The following is a 14,261-nucleotide window of genomic DNA, read 5'->3' as shown; positions in this document are numbered from 1 at the left end:
CTCCCGGCAATCTTAATTCCAGCTTGGGATTCATCCAGACCAGCATTTCACCTGAAATACTCTGCATCAGTTCAGTTCAGTCGCTCAGTCGTGTCCGACTCTTTTGACTGCATGAATCGCAGCATGCCAGGCCTCCCTGTCCTTCACAAACACCTGGAGTTTACTCAAACTCATGCCCATCGAGTCAGTGATGCCATCCAGCCATCTCATCCTCTGTCGTCCCCTTCTCCTCCTACCCCCAAACCCTCCCAGCATCACGGTGTTTTCCAATGCGTCAACTCTTCACATGAGGTGGCCAAAGTACTGGAGCATCAGTACTTCAGCAAAGTACTTCAGCATCAGTCCTTCCAATGAACACCCAGGACTTATCTCCTTCAGGGTGGACTGGTTGGATCTCCTTGCAGTCCAAGGGACTCTCAAGAGTCTTCTCCAACACCACAGTTCAAAAGCACCAATTTTTTGGTGCTCAGCTTTCTTCACAGTCCAACTCTCACATCCGTACATGACCACTGGAAAAACCATAGCCTTGACTAGACCGACCTTTGTTGGCAAAGTAATGTCTCTGCTTTTTAGTATGCTATCTAGGTTGGTCATAACTTTACTTCCAAAGAGTAAGAGTCTTTTAATTTCATGGCTGCAATCACCATCTGCAGTGATTTTGGAGCCTCCCTCCCTGCCCACCCCCCTCCGGCAAATAAAGTCTGACACTGTTTTCTGTTTTCACTGTCTCCCCATCTATTTCCCATGAGGTGATGGGACCAGATGCCATAATCTTGGTTTTTCTGAATGTTGAGCTTTAAGTCAACTTTTTCTCTCTCCTCTTTCACTTTCACCAAGAGGCTTTTTAGTTCCTCTTTACTCTCTGCCATAAGGGTGGTGTCATCTGCATATCCCAGGTTATTGATATTTCTTCTGGCAATCTTGATTCCAGCTTGTGCTTCTTCCAGACCACTGTTTCTTATGATGTACTCTGCATAGAAGTTAAATAAGCAGGGTGACAATCTACAGCCTTGACGTACTCCTTTTCCTATTTGGAACCAGTCTGTTGTTCCATGTCCAGTTCTAACTGTTGCTTCCTGACCTGCATACAGGTTTCTCAAGAGGCAGGTCAGGTGGTCTAGTATTCCTATCTCTTTCAGAATTTTTCACAGTTTATTGTGAGCCACACAGTCAAAGGCTTTGGCATACTCAATAAAGCAGAAATAGATGTTTTTCTGGAACTCTCTTGCTTTTTGATGATCCAGCAGATGTTGGCAATTTGATCTCTGGTTCCTCTGCCTTTTCTAAAACCAGCTTGAACATCTGGAAATTCTCAGTTTACGTATTGCTGAAGCCTGGCTTGGAGAATTTTAAGCATTACTTTACTAGCATGTGAGATGAGTGCAATTGTGCAGTAGTTTGAGCATTCTTTGGGGTTGCCTTTCTTAGGGATTGGAATGAAAACTGACCTTTTCCAGTCCTGTGGCCACTGTTGAGTTTTCCAAATTTGCTGGCATATTGAGTGCAGCACTTTCACAGCATCATCTTTCAGGATTTGAAATAGCTCAACTGGAATTCCATCACCTCCACTAGCTTTGTTTGTAGTGATGCTTTCTAAGGCTCACTTGATTTCACATTCCAGGATGTCTGGCTCTAATTGAGTGATCACACCATTGTGATTATCTGGGTCATGAAGATCTTTTTTGTACAGTTCTTCTGTGTATTCTTGCCACCTCTTCTTAATATCTTCTGCTTCTGTTAGGTACAACCATTTCTGTCCTTTATTGAGCCCATTTTTGCATGAAATGCTCCCTTGGTATTTCTAATTTTCTTGAAGAGATCTCTAGTCTTTCCCATTCTGTTGTTTTCCTCTATTTCTTTGCATTGGTCACTGAGGAAGGCTTTCTTATCTCTCCTGGCTACTCTTTGGAACTCTGCATTCAAATGGGAATATCTTTCCTTTTCTCTTGTTTTCGCTTCTCTTGTTTTCACAGCTATTTGTAAGGCCTCCTCAGACAGCCATTTTGCCTTTTTGCATTTCTTTTCCGTGGGGATGGTCTTGATCCCTGTCTCCTGTACAGTGTCATGAACCTCCGTCCATAGTTCATCAGGCTCTCTGTCTATCAGAGCTAGTCCTTTAAATCAATTTCTCACTTCCACTGTATAGCCATAAGGGATCTGATTTAGGTCATACCTGAATGTTCTAGTGGTTATCCCTACTTTATTCAGTTTAAATCTGAATTTGGCAATAAGGAGTTCATGATCTGAGCCACAGTCAGCTCCCAGTTTTGTTTTTGCTGACTGTATAGAGCTTCTCCATCTTTGGCTGCAAAGAATATAATCAGTCTGATTTCGGTGTTGACCATCTGGTGATGTCCATGTGTAGAGTCTTCTCTTGTGTTGTTGGAAGAGGGTGTTTGCTATGACCAGTGCGTTCTCTTGGCAAAACTCTATTAGCCTTTGCCCTGCTTCATTCTGTACTCCAAGGCCAAATTTGCCTGTTACTCCAGGTGTTTCTTGACTGAAATAATGAAAAGGACATCTTTTTTGGGGTGTTAGTTCTAAAAGTTCTTTAGGTCTTCATAGAACCATTCAGCTTCTTCAGCATTATTGGTTGGGGCATAGGCTTGGATTACTGTGATATTGAATGGTTTGCCTTGGAAATGAACAGAGATCATTCTGTCGTTTTTGACATTGCATCCAAGTACCTCATTTCGAATCTTCTGTTGACTATGATGGCTACTCCATTTCTTCTAAGGGATTCCTGCCCACAGTAGTAGATATAATGGTCATCTGAGTTACATTCACCCATTCCAGTTCATTTTAGTTTGCTGATTCCTAGAATGTCGACATTTACTCTTGCCATCTCCTGTTTGACCACTTCCAATTTGCCTTGATTCATGGACCTAATATTCCAGGTTCCTATGCAATATTGCTCTTTACAGCATTGGACCTTGCTTCTATCACCAGTCACATCCACAACTGGGTATTGTTTTTGCTTGGGCTCCATCCCTTCATTCTTTCTGGAATCATTTCTCCACTGATCTCCAGTAGCATATTGGGCACCTAGCGACCTGGGGAGTTCCTCTTTCAGTATCCTATCATTTTGCCTTCTCATACTGTTAATGGGGTTCTCAAGGCAAGAATACTGAAGTGGTTTGCCATTCCCTTCTCCAGGGGACTTCCCTGATGGTTCAGTGGCTAAGACTCCATGCTCCCAATGCAGGGGGTCCAGGTTCGATCCCCAGTCAGGAAACTAGATCCCATGTGCTGCAACTGAGTTCACATGTTGCAACTAAGACACAGCACAGCCAGATAACACTCTGCATAGAAGTTAAATAAACAGGGTGACAGTATACACCCTTGTTGATTCTTTTCCCAATTTTGAACCAGCCCATTGTTCCATGTCCATTTCTAACTATTGCTCCTTGTGTGAATGAAGCCATGGACCCACACAAAAACAAGTCCTAAAAGAAATCAGGAGGGAAATTAAAGGCAGTTAATATTCACGCAGAGGAGGGTCAGCATGAATACTTGGCAGTCCAGAAGTATACAAGGGGTGAAACTGAACCAGTGGTTGCACACTCAACATATGGAATTTTCCAAGCTGCAGATTAGAAGGGCCCACCATGTTCTATGCATAACTGATGAGCGGAGATATACAACAGGAGCAATAAGATTAAAAAAATCCCTAAATCATAGGGAATCTTGCAAAATGTAAGAAAGAAGAGCCAGAAGACACTGGAGTAATATGTACAGATGACTAAGAAAATAGGGCTGTGCAGAGTCATCCTTAAAACAGACACACAGAAAAATCACCTAATCCATCAAGATAAATTTCTGTTCCATATCCACTCCATCACACTTTCTAGTTTACTTCTTCATAGCATTATCAGTCTTCAAAATTCTCATCCATTCCTGTTTCATGTTTATTGTCTCCCCTGCTAGAATGTAAGATGCTCGAACAGCAGGGAATGTGTTTCCTGTACATTTAGCTCTTAAAACAAATATTGATTGGCCACTTGAAGTTTTGGAGCTTAAACCTTTTTTTATACAATATTTTATAAGAGGTAGATATTTTCAGTCTAAAGGTATAGGATTTTTAAAAGTTGCCTCATATCAAGTTTTTACCAGAGAAGTGAATCTTATTTATCTACTTTTTGTTGTTGTTGTTATTCAAAAGGTAAGTTTTTTTTTTTTTTAAGGTCTATAGACGTGTTATTCAAGATTTTAACCCTGGAGAAGAAATATGAGAAGCACTGTTCTGATTATGTTGCTATTAAAGTATATTCCTTTTTATTTCTTTTTGGAGTTTAAAAACAAAAAACAAAACTCTAAAGCAAGAATGCTCTCTTTTTCTAAAAATATGTATGTTTGAATGTATTTCCATCCATTCAAACGGGTGGCTGCTGTGTGGCGGGACTGAGTTAGTTCTTTGGTTTATACACAAAGGTAATGAAGCAGATTGCCTCTCAGGGCTCTTTGTGTGGGGAGGCAGGATAGCCTGGTGGTAAAAACACAGCCTCCAGAGCCGGAACGCCTTGGTCTGAATACTGTATCCCCCAGCCCAACAGGAACGTAGTATAATCTCTCTAATTTTCAGATTGTTTTAATGTACTGTGATACTCATGATACTAAACATCTAATCAGTATTTTTATTTAAAAGGCATAAAATGTGAATGAAAATGGAACAAAAGTAAGTGTTCTTCGAAAACCTTGATATAGCAAAGACAGGTTCAATCAGAATTGAGTTGCCCAGAGTCATTTCAAGAATAGCTCTCAAGTCAAAAAAAAAAAAAAAAAAAAGCACCACAGAGGATATAAACAGAGTAAAAGAAAGAATGTGTCAATAATAAACAAAAGAACCCAACAGGCCTGGAGTCCAGTGCATGAGGCCAAAAACTGAGTAACCTCAGGCAAATCACTGAAATTCTCAACCTAAAGGGTCTTGTCTGTGTGTCTTAAATAGGTTATTCATGGCTCAGTTCAGTTCAGTTCAGTCACTCAGTTGTGTCCGACTCTTTGCAACCCCATGAACCATAGCACACCAGGCCTCCCTGTCCATCACCAACTCCCAGAGTTTACCCATATCCATGTCCATCGTGTCGGTGATGCCATCCAACCATCTCATCCTCTGTCATCTCCTTATCCTCCTGCCCTCAATCTTTCCCAGCATCAGGGTCTTTTCCAATGACTCAGCTCTCGCATCAGGTGGCCAAAGTACTGGAGTTTCAGCTTCAGCATCAGTCCTTCCAATGAACATTCAGGACTGATCTCCCTTGGGATGGACTGGTTTAATCTCCTTGCAGTCCAAGGGACTCTCAAGAGTCTTCTCCAACACCACAGTTCAAAAGCATCAATTCTTCGGCGCTCAGCTTTCCTCACAGTTCAACTCACATCCATACATGACCACTGGAAAAACCATAGCCTTGACTAGTTGGACCTTTGTTGACAAAGTAATATCTCTGCTTTTCACTATGTTGTCTAGGTTGGTCATAACTTTCCTTCCAAGGAGTAAGCGTGTCTTAATTTCATGGCTGCAATCACCATCTGCAGTGATTTTGGAGCCCTGTATGGGTTAAACACAAACACGCAAATTAAATTCCTTAGAATAGTGCCTACCATATAATAAGCATTCATAAATACAATATTTGTTTTATTGGTTTTTTAAAAGAGCTTCTCTGATGGCTCAGGCTGTAACGAATCTGCCTGTAATGCAGGACACATGGGTTTGATCCCTGAGTTGGGAAGATCCCTGGGAGAAGGAAATGGTTACCCTCTCCAGTATTCTTACCTGGAGAATCCCATGGACAGAGGAGCCCGGTGGGCTGCAGTCCATGGGGTCTCAAAGAGTTGGACACGACTGAGCGACTAACACTTTCACTTTAAAAAGAGAGACCGAAATGCAAATGTTGGCGTCCACATATGTGCAGCAGAGGGAAGAGGAATCCTACTGTTTTATGATCAAGTTGAGTGGGTGGATGTATCATAGACTGATACCGTTTGAATATTAAAACTCTACAATTAATGCCCCTTGTTTAGATTTCATGCTTGCCAAGCATGAAATATCTTCTCCACTGTAAAATTATGAATTAATAGTTTGACATTCAAACCAGTCTCTGTCCCACAATAGTCCCATATTAACCAAATACTCATTAAAATGGGGGGCGGGAGGGTTATCTAGCTATAGGGGACACACACTGTCTCAGGCTGAGTGCTAGGTGGACAGTGAAACAGGCAGTGAAGGCTGCACAGGGGTGAACATTTTCACAGCTGGACATGAAGAGTTAGAGTCCCTGACAGCTTTGAGATACGGCCTCTTATGTAATATCTGCAGGAACCCAGGTCAGTTCATTATTGGACCCATTCTTGTAGAGGCTTTAATGATTTCCAGAGAGCTCTCAATATATTTAATTAGCCATGCTTAAACACTTGTCTTCATTAACCTGGGATATGTCACCCGTAGTTGTGGAAAGACTTAGTGGATCTCTCGTAATAAAGACAAAAGCGAAAGGAATTTAGTAGCTGAGTACATGTTGCTGCCGCGTCATCAAGACTCAGACTATTGCACTGTGGCGTTGCCTGTGGGCGCCCTCTGTGTTACCAGCACCGCCACGTGTCTTTGGCTTCACAGGACACAGCGACGTGGACCAGGAGACAGCGCTGGCGGGCGCGCAGGGCTTCCTGGGCTGTCTGTCTGCTGTGCAGGTCGGCCACGTGGCCCCGCTGAAGGCCGCCCTGCAGCCCCGCCGCCCCGCCCCCATCACCGTCTCTGGACACGTGACGGAGTCCAGCTGCGTGGCCCAGGCTGGCACTGATGCCACATCTAGGGAGAGGACACACTCCTTTGCAGGTGGCGTATGGTTTTCCTTTACCCAGTCACAAACGGCACGTCCCCCGAATGTTAAAGCTTCTGATGTTTCCGTGACGCTGTATTCCCAAAATGATTTCTTTTTCCTTCATTTATTTTTAATTGGAGGATGATGACAGTATTGTGTTGGTTGGGCTTCCCCGGTGGCTTAGATGGTAAAGAATCCGCCTGCGGTGCAAGGGACCCAGGTTTGATCTCTGGATTGGGACAATCCCCTGGAGAAGGGAATGAGGACCCACTCCAGTTCTCTTGCCTGGGGAATTATATGAACAGAGTCTAATGGGCTACAGTCCATGGGGTCGCAGAGCCAGACAAGACTGAGCGACTAACATTGTCACTTTTCCTTGTGTTGGTTTTTCATACATTAACATGAAACAGCCATAGGTATTTGAAATGGATTCTTAAAACTAGTTTTAACCTTTCTTCTTTCCCATTTCTTTTTTAGATTCTCAATTCTCAATTCTTTATTCATATGGGCCATTTCATGTGGGTATTGCATAAGTTTACAGTTACAGACATCCCACATTGACCTCTATAATTCTGTTCTGATTTAAACTGTTTGTGAATTTTTAAAAAGTCTTCTTTTCACTATCCTATATCACCCCATTCCCCTCTTTTTTGTCCTTTAATGTAGATCATTCTGGAACAAGAGATGACAGAGAACCCCTCACTAATACAATCAAAAGTGACTCTGCAGTCATTGGAGGTAACAGAAAGCATGAGTGAGCTCTTCTTCGGTACTTAATATCATTGCTAATAATGGTGAATATTTAGCATTATAGACACTATCTATAGGGCTGCTGGTAAAGAATCCGCCTGCCAGAGTAGGAGATGCAGGTTTTATCCCTGGGTGGAGAAGATTCCCTGGAGAAGGAAATGGCAACCCACTCCAGTATTCTTGCCTGGGAAATTCCATGGACAGAGGAGCCTGGCGAGCTACAGTCCATGGGGTCCCTAAAGAGTCGGACGCTGAGCACAGAGTACATGAAGAATTTATACATGTCCCAAGAGTTATCAGTGAATCCTGAGGTCAGGAAGGTGGTTTATTATTTGTATTGGATTGTCATATAGTCTTCCTAAATTTGCAGCTTCCTTGGAGATTTCCAGTATAAATAATTGATAATTTCACTGAAATACCACACTCAAGTATGAGTATTAGATATTCATTAGGACATCGTACTAATAATGAATATCATTTAGCTTTATAATGGCCATCTGCACTCCCTAGGGTGTTCTGATTGTATTTGAGGAAGTGTCATTTTTTGGTTTCTTGGACATCACTGCTTCTGCAAGAATTTATGTAACAAGTTGGAAAATGCTGAGATGAACATTAAAAGCATGTGTTTATTGTTGCCTTAATGCTTAATAAAGTGGATTATTTTCATGGTTTAGATGCTCCTCTCAATGAATATTACTGTTGTATTTGCATTTTATCAAATACTAACCTAATGGAATAAAAGTAGTTTATTACTTATCTTAAATTGCAAAATTAGCACCAGAAGATTTAAATATATCTTCCTGGTGGTAGAGCAGCATATTCTCTGAGACGTAACTTATTCAAAACCAAGCCCCCACAGAAACCTTTTTCTTCCTGATTAATGTTTTTAAGAATATTATTAATCAGATTATTGAAATGTTAAATGGCTCACCTTTTCTCCATATTCTGCAAATGATATAGAAAGTAAACAATTATTTTGTTATGTTGATTAGACATATACTTAAGCAGCTTATGTGGGCTTATAACTGATGCATTTGGTTCTCTACTTTTACACCCTCACTTATGTAGACATCAGCTTGCTTTAAGTACTTAGAATTTTATTTAGACAGAGAACAGTACTGATCAAAATTTGTGAGAATATTAAAATCCCCATTGCTTTTTCAGTTGTTTTATTTTTTGTCAAATTAATGGTATATAAATTAAAGATGCATAAAATAGACTCCTCATTTAGTCATGTAACAAGTGAGAAATAAACACTAAAACCCTGTTAGAAGAGTAGTTAAAATCTGCATGTCTAAAATAAATATACTAATATAGCATTAGAACATTAAATAGTAAAAACTCTAAATTTAAAATTATATCATCTATCAATACAATGTGCTCAACATTTCAAATTGGGACTCCTAGTCAAACAAATTGTCTCAGTCTCATAATGAAGAGGAAAAGTTAAAATTTTCCATAACCTCCTGCTTGTTCTGTCTCTGTAACTCAGCTTGCCCCTTGGATCACGTTTGGATCACGTAGGTCACATAGTCTTGGAAAGTGGGGACTTACAATACTAGGAACTGGAGCTGATCTCACTCACCCTTGTCCTGCTCTTTGCAGTTGCCCAGCCCCTGCAAACCTGCTTAATCATGCCTGTCCCTGTAAAGGTCAGGCATTCCCCTCCCCGTCTTGATCGCTATTCCCACGCATGCAAAACCCCCTAGTTTAAACCAGCCTATTGGCATCTAATGTTGCCCACTATAGTCTGCCTGTAAAAACTTCATAACCCCTTTGTTTGGGCTCAGAGCTTGGAGTGTTAACTCCTCTGGGCCCGGAGGCGTAATAAACCTGAGTTCTCCAACTCTCCAGGTGTGGTGCTTGGTTTCTGCAACAATAATGGTGCTTTTACTGTATGTTTTCTATACATGGATAAATACAGTATGAATATAGGGAGATGCAGATACAGAGTTATTGTGTAGTCATGCCAATGTTAGAGCAAGTATTTAATCTTTTTATCATACCTTTGGGCAAAGATTACTGGCAAGATTTGCAGAGTAAAGGAAGAAGTGTGTTTATAAGTTATTCTGTGTTATTCTAGAATGGAAGCAAGTTGTAGGTTGTGTGTGAAATTCTCACTTGACTCAGAAGCACAGAGCAGAGCAAGACTCTATGGAAGGTTTGCTGCTCAGGGTCTCCCCAGGGCCTCCAGATCCAGTGGTGTCTGCTTTTGATCACGGCGGGGACTGAGCTTCAGAAGCAGAGCAGCAGGTCATGGCCATCTAAGCTCCAAAGGCCTTGTCTGGGATCACATGCAATTCATCTGCTAAACCACAGAATACCATTCTCTAGCGTGTTTCTCCATCTGCTAGCATTGTGGTAGATTTCTTCACCTGTTGTCTCCTTGCTCTTAACTTGCATCCACTGTGTAACATAAGTTAGTCCATTTAAGTATATTTTAGTTGGCTAATTCTCCTATTTTTACATTTTAGGCAATCTTTTTCTTGAATTATAAACAGCAAATAAACAGGGTGAGGTGGGGAAATTGATTTAATAAGACATTTAAAACTGGTGACTCAGACACTGGAGAGTTTCTGGTCAGACTTCACAGATATGAATGATCAGATTGAGACAGCAAGCTATGTAATTTCATCATAAAAACACATTCACACAGAACTTCAGATAGTAATGTCACAGAATGTAGCAGGTGGTCATATTTCATTTATAATATTTTTTTTCCTTTCTTTTTTTTTTCTGGTGTATCATGTTAAATCAAGGTTTTTCTTGGGCATAACAAGCCCTGACATAACATTGTCTCTAATCAATAAAGTTCAGTTCAGTCACTCAGTCATGTCCAGCTCTTTGCAACCCCATGGACTGCAGCATGCCAGGCCTCCTTGTCCATCACCAACTCCTGGAGCTTGTTTAAACTCATGTCCATTGAGTTGGTGATGCCATCCAACCATCTCATCCTCTGTCGCCCCCTTCTCTTCCCACCTTCAATCTTTCCCAGCATCAGGGTCTTTTCCAATGAGTCAGTTCTTCGCATCAGGTGGCCAAAGTATATAACACTGTCTCCAATTACAAGAGATAAATCACATGCATGGAGCAAACCCATTCCAGAGCCCATCCGTGATTTTGTCTGCAGTCGCCTGCTGTCTCTGTGGGCTTCCCAAGTGGTGCTGGTGATAAAGAATTCACCTGTAGGAGACACGGGAGATGCAGGAGATATAGGTTTGATCCCTGGGTCAGAAAGATCCACTGGAGTAGGAAATGGCACCCTACTCCAGTATTCTTGCTTGGAAAATTATGTGGGCAGAGAGCCTGGCAGACCACAGTCCATGGGCCTCCAAAGAGATGGACATGATGGAGCGCAATGCAGCAACACAGCCTACTGTCTACCTACTTCATCGACTTCCTACATTGAAATGGTTTACGATCTCTTTCTTTAAACCAGAGGCCTATAACCAAGCAATAGAATACTGATAGCAACTTATTACTTTTCTAAGATGAGAAGCAAAATATATGACAACAAATGGATATTCTGATTTCAATTATTCTTTATTAATATAACAATAATAAAACAATTATATCCTTTAGAAAATTCTTCAGATTTCAATAGAGAATTCACTTATCAGATTTATGTTAGATCTATCAGCAAGGAATTGCTACCCCTCTCAGATAAGGCTGACATAGCCAAAAATCAGCTTAGCCCCTAGCAATATTATTGGCTGTAGTCAATCTGCCCATCAGATCATGTACTCGAGAATCCATTGTGACTGATGAGGACCTTTGAAGTTTCTGCTATCCCTCTCAGATAAGGCTGACATAGCCAAAAATCAGCTTAGCCCCTGGCAATATTATTGGCTGTAGTCAATCTGCCCATCAGATCATGTACTCGAGAATCCATTGTGACTGATGAGGACCTTTGAAGTTTTGGCTTCAGTTGGAGTAATTAGAGTTGTTTACACCTACTTTAAACTAAAGCAAAGAGTCCTTGTTTTATGGTATGAGACTCCATCTACCTTGCTATTTCCGTTGTACTTATTTTCATCTGAAAACACTACATTAACATAGCCACTGATTTCAGCAGAAGAGTCTAAGTATGAGGAACTCTCAAACTTGTGACAGACAGCAGATTTCCAAATTCTTTTCATTTGAAAACTTGGCTTTGATCATTGGCATCCTACACTGTCAGTTGTTTATCTTGAAGTGACAGATTTACTTCATTTTAGAGAAAATTTCTGCCAGATATCCAAGTTAAAACAACCACAGTTTATCTGTCAGTCGTTCTTTCCAATAAAAACAGTGTTCTTTACAGGAAAAAGCAACTAGTTCAGCTCACAACTCAACTGAAATGTTCACGGTGGCCTTCTTCCGGAGACAGCCATCATACTTCAGTCTGCACTAGAAGTATCAGTACTTTACAAATACTTTCCATTTCATCACACAAAATGTTAGAAAGTCTTATGGCCAAAGGTCACAATTTGGCAAAATGTGTAATTTTTAGTGCTTCATCAAGGGCATTCTTAAATGAAGCTGGCAGTGCAGTGCCTGCTTACTTTATGAATTCAGTGACCACTTTCAAAGGTTGGTGACCTTGCCTTAGTTCATGTTAAGGTACCAGGAGCTTTACCAGACCTTGCTTTTGTTCTCTCAGTGGACATGTCAACACAGTGAAAAAGGCATCTTAGAGTTATTATGGATAGTTTTGACCCTATGGGCCTCCTCAAAGTGTTCCAGGAACCATCAAGGATTCAGAGATCTCACTTTGAAGATAACTGACTTAACGTAACACCAGAATTGGTAACCATTTAGCATAGCTAACCACAGTGGTATTCAAATTTTTTATTTACAATCAGATGTCTCAAAAAATCAATATTCTTCATATAGACATAATCTCATCTATGTATCAGGATCGATATATTTCATAGTCAGGATTGTTCATATAAAACTTGTTCTTGCTATTTAGGGATACAACAAATTATTGATAATCAGCCTCATTAAAATGTTAACATTTAAGGGGATAAATTAAGAGATTGGGATCAACATATACACACTACTATATCTAAAATAGATAACCAGCAAGGACCTATTGTATAGCACAGGGTCTTTACTCAATATTTTGTCATAACCTATAAAGGAAAAGAATTTGAAAAATAATAGATATACATGTATGTGTGTGTATATATATACACACATATATATATGTATAATGGAATCATGCTATACACCTTAAACTAACACAACATTGTAAATCAACTAAAGTTCAGTTTTAAAATGTTCACATATTTAAGTATTAAAAACACATTTGATTATTTTATGATGTTACTACTACTATATAGTTTCAAAATAACTAAGCTTGTCTAGGTATTAATATGAGGTGACCCATGGACTTAGAGACATGTAGGTAATATGTTATTTAAAATTATGTATACAAATACACTAAATAATCCATATACTATACATTCAGAATAAATGAAGGTGAGCCCATAAGACTGACAGAACTCAGAAATAAACTCAACATATTTTGATACTACTTGATCCAGAAATGCCTGAGGTTTTTGATATTTCCAACTTACATATATCTGATGCTTGATTTTGGTAGAAAATAATTTTATTATGACTTCTTAAACAATGAAGTCTATGCAGTTTCTATTTGAACAACGGTTCTGATTTTGTGTTTCTTTTCTCTTCTTTCACTAGGTTTGATAGCTGTTGTGATCTTTATCTTGCTGTGCATCACTGCCATAGCTGTCCGCATTTATCAGCAGAAAAGGTTATACAAAAGAAATGAGGCAAAAAGGTCAGAGAATGTAGACAATGCTGAGGCTGTTTTGAAAAGTGAGCTTAATATACAAAATGCAGTCAGTGAAAATCAGAAAGAGTACTTCTTCTGATTGGCAGAGATGATTTGCCATATAATTACAGTAGCCTGATTTAATAGCCAGGGGCTCTCAAAGAACAAAAAACAAGTTCTTACACTGAATGTACAGGCAATGGATTTGCAGCACTGCCGTGTGGCCATATCCAGACGCGAGATGGCTTCAGGAGGCCTCATCCATTGACTTATTTCCCCTAGTGGTCATTCTGTATAACAAGGATTAGCTATTGCTGTTAATTTCCAGCCATTCTGATACAATCTAAAACATAAGTTTAACTCACTTGAGAGCTACAGTTTTTCAGTGTGAAAACCGTAGCGCTAGCCTCTCAACCACGTGCTGCTAGCCTCTCAACCACGTGCTACCTAACTTGTGTTAGAGGTGAAAATCACAATTGGACTATAATGACCTTGCTTTATTTGAGAACATATGCTGTGTTTGCTTTGGTGTCCCCATGGTGTTATTCATAGACCTGGAAATGCTTCTAAGATCCTGTTTGGCTGGCGTTTGCATCTTCAGTGGCCAAAAGTATATAAACCCCTCTGCCTTTCTCTGTATTGCATTCAATACAATTTATCAATAGTCTGGAAAAATGTTTCTGTTTTCATTGGTTTGTTTGTATTGATCTATTTCGATTTGACTGTTTTTAATGATTTTGAAAACATTAGGTTTTGCGTGTCAGGCTCCAGCTCTGAACATAAAATTTGTATGTAACAAGACTCAGAAAGTGCATTGGTCATCAGTATGTGATGTTTTGCCTTTAAAACTTTTCTGCTTAATGTTATCATGGTTTGGTATTGGTAGTAGTTAAGAACCTGGTTAATGCCCA

The 14,261-nt window shown here is 40.1% G+C and overlaps 1 protein-coding gene across 2 annotated transcripts in view; it reads left to right on the top strand.

Moving 5' to 3' along the window:
* CNTNAP4 (contactin associated protein family member 4) overlaps positions 1 to 13,504 on the top strand; it is a 271,612-nt gene extending 258,108 nt beyond the window's left edge. For both annotated transcript variants that reach the window (XM_070451515.1, XM_070451514.1), the window contains exons 22-24: positions 6,614 to 6,832; positions 7,485 to 7,556; positions 13,257 to 13,504. In XM_070451515.1, coding sequence (XP_070307616.1) covers positions 6,614 to 6,832; positions 7,485 to 7,556; positions 13,257 to 13,450 — 485 coding nt within the window. In that variant the 3' untranslated portion in view covers positions 13,451 to 13,504. The remainder of the gene's footprint in view (positions 1 to 6,613; positions 6,833 to 7,484; positions 7,557 to 13,256) is intronic.
* The last annotated feature ends 757 nt before the right edge of the window (positions 13,505 to 14,261 follow it).

The sequence above is a fragment of the Odocoileus virginianus genome, chromosome 20 (assembly GCF_023699985.2).
Source record: "Odocoileus virginianus isolate 20LAN1187 ecotype Illinois chromosome 20, Ovbor_1.2, whole genome shotgun sequence".
Classification (NCBI taxonomy): domain Eukaryota; kingdom Metazoa; phylum Chordata; class Mammalia; order Artiodactyla; family Cervidae; genus Odocoileus; species Odocoileus virginianus.
Note: the sequence above shows the minus strand (reverse complement) of the source record. Positions and strands in the feature narration are given on the sequence as shown.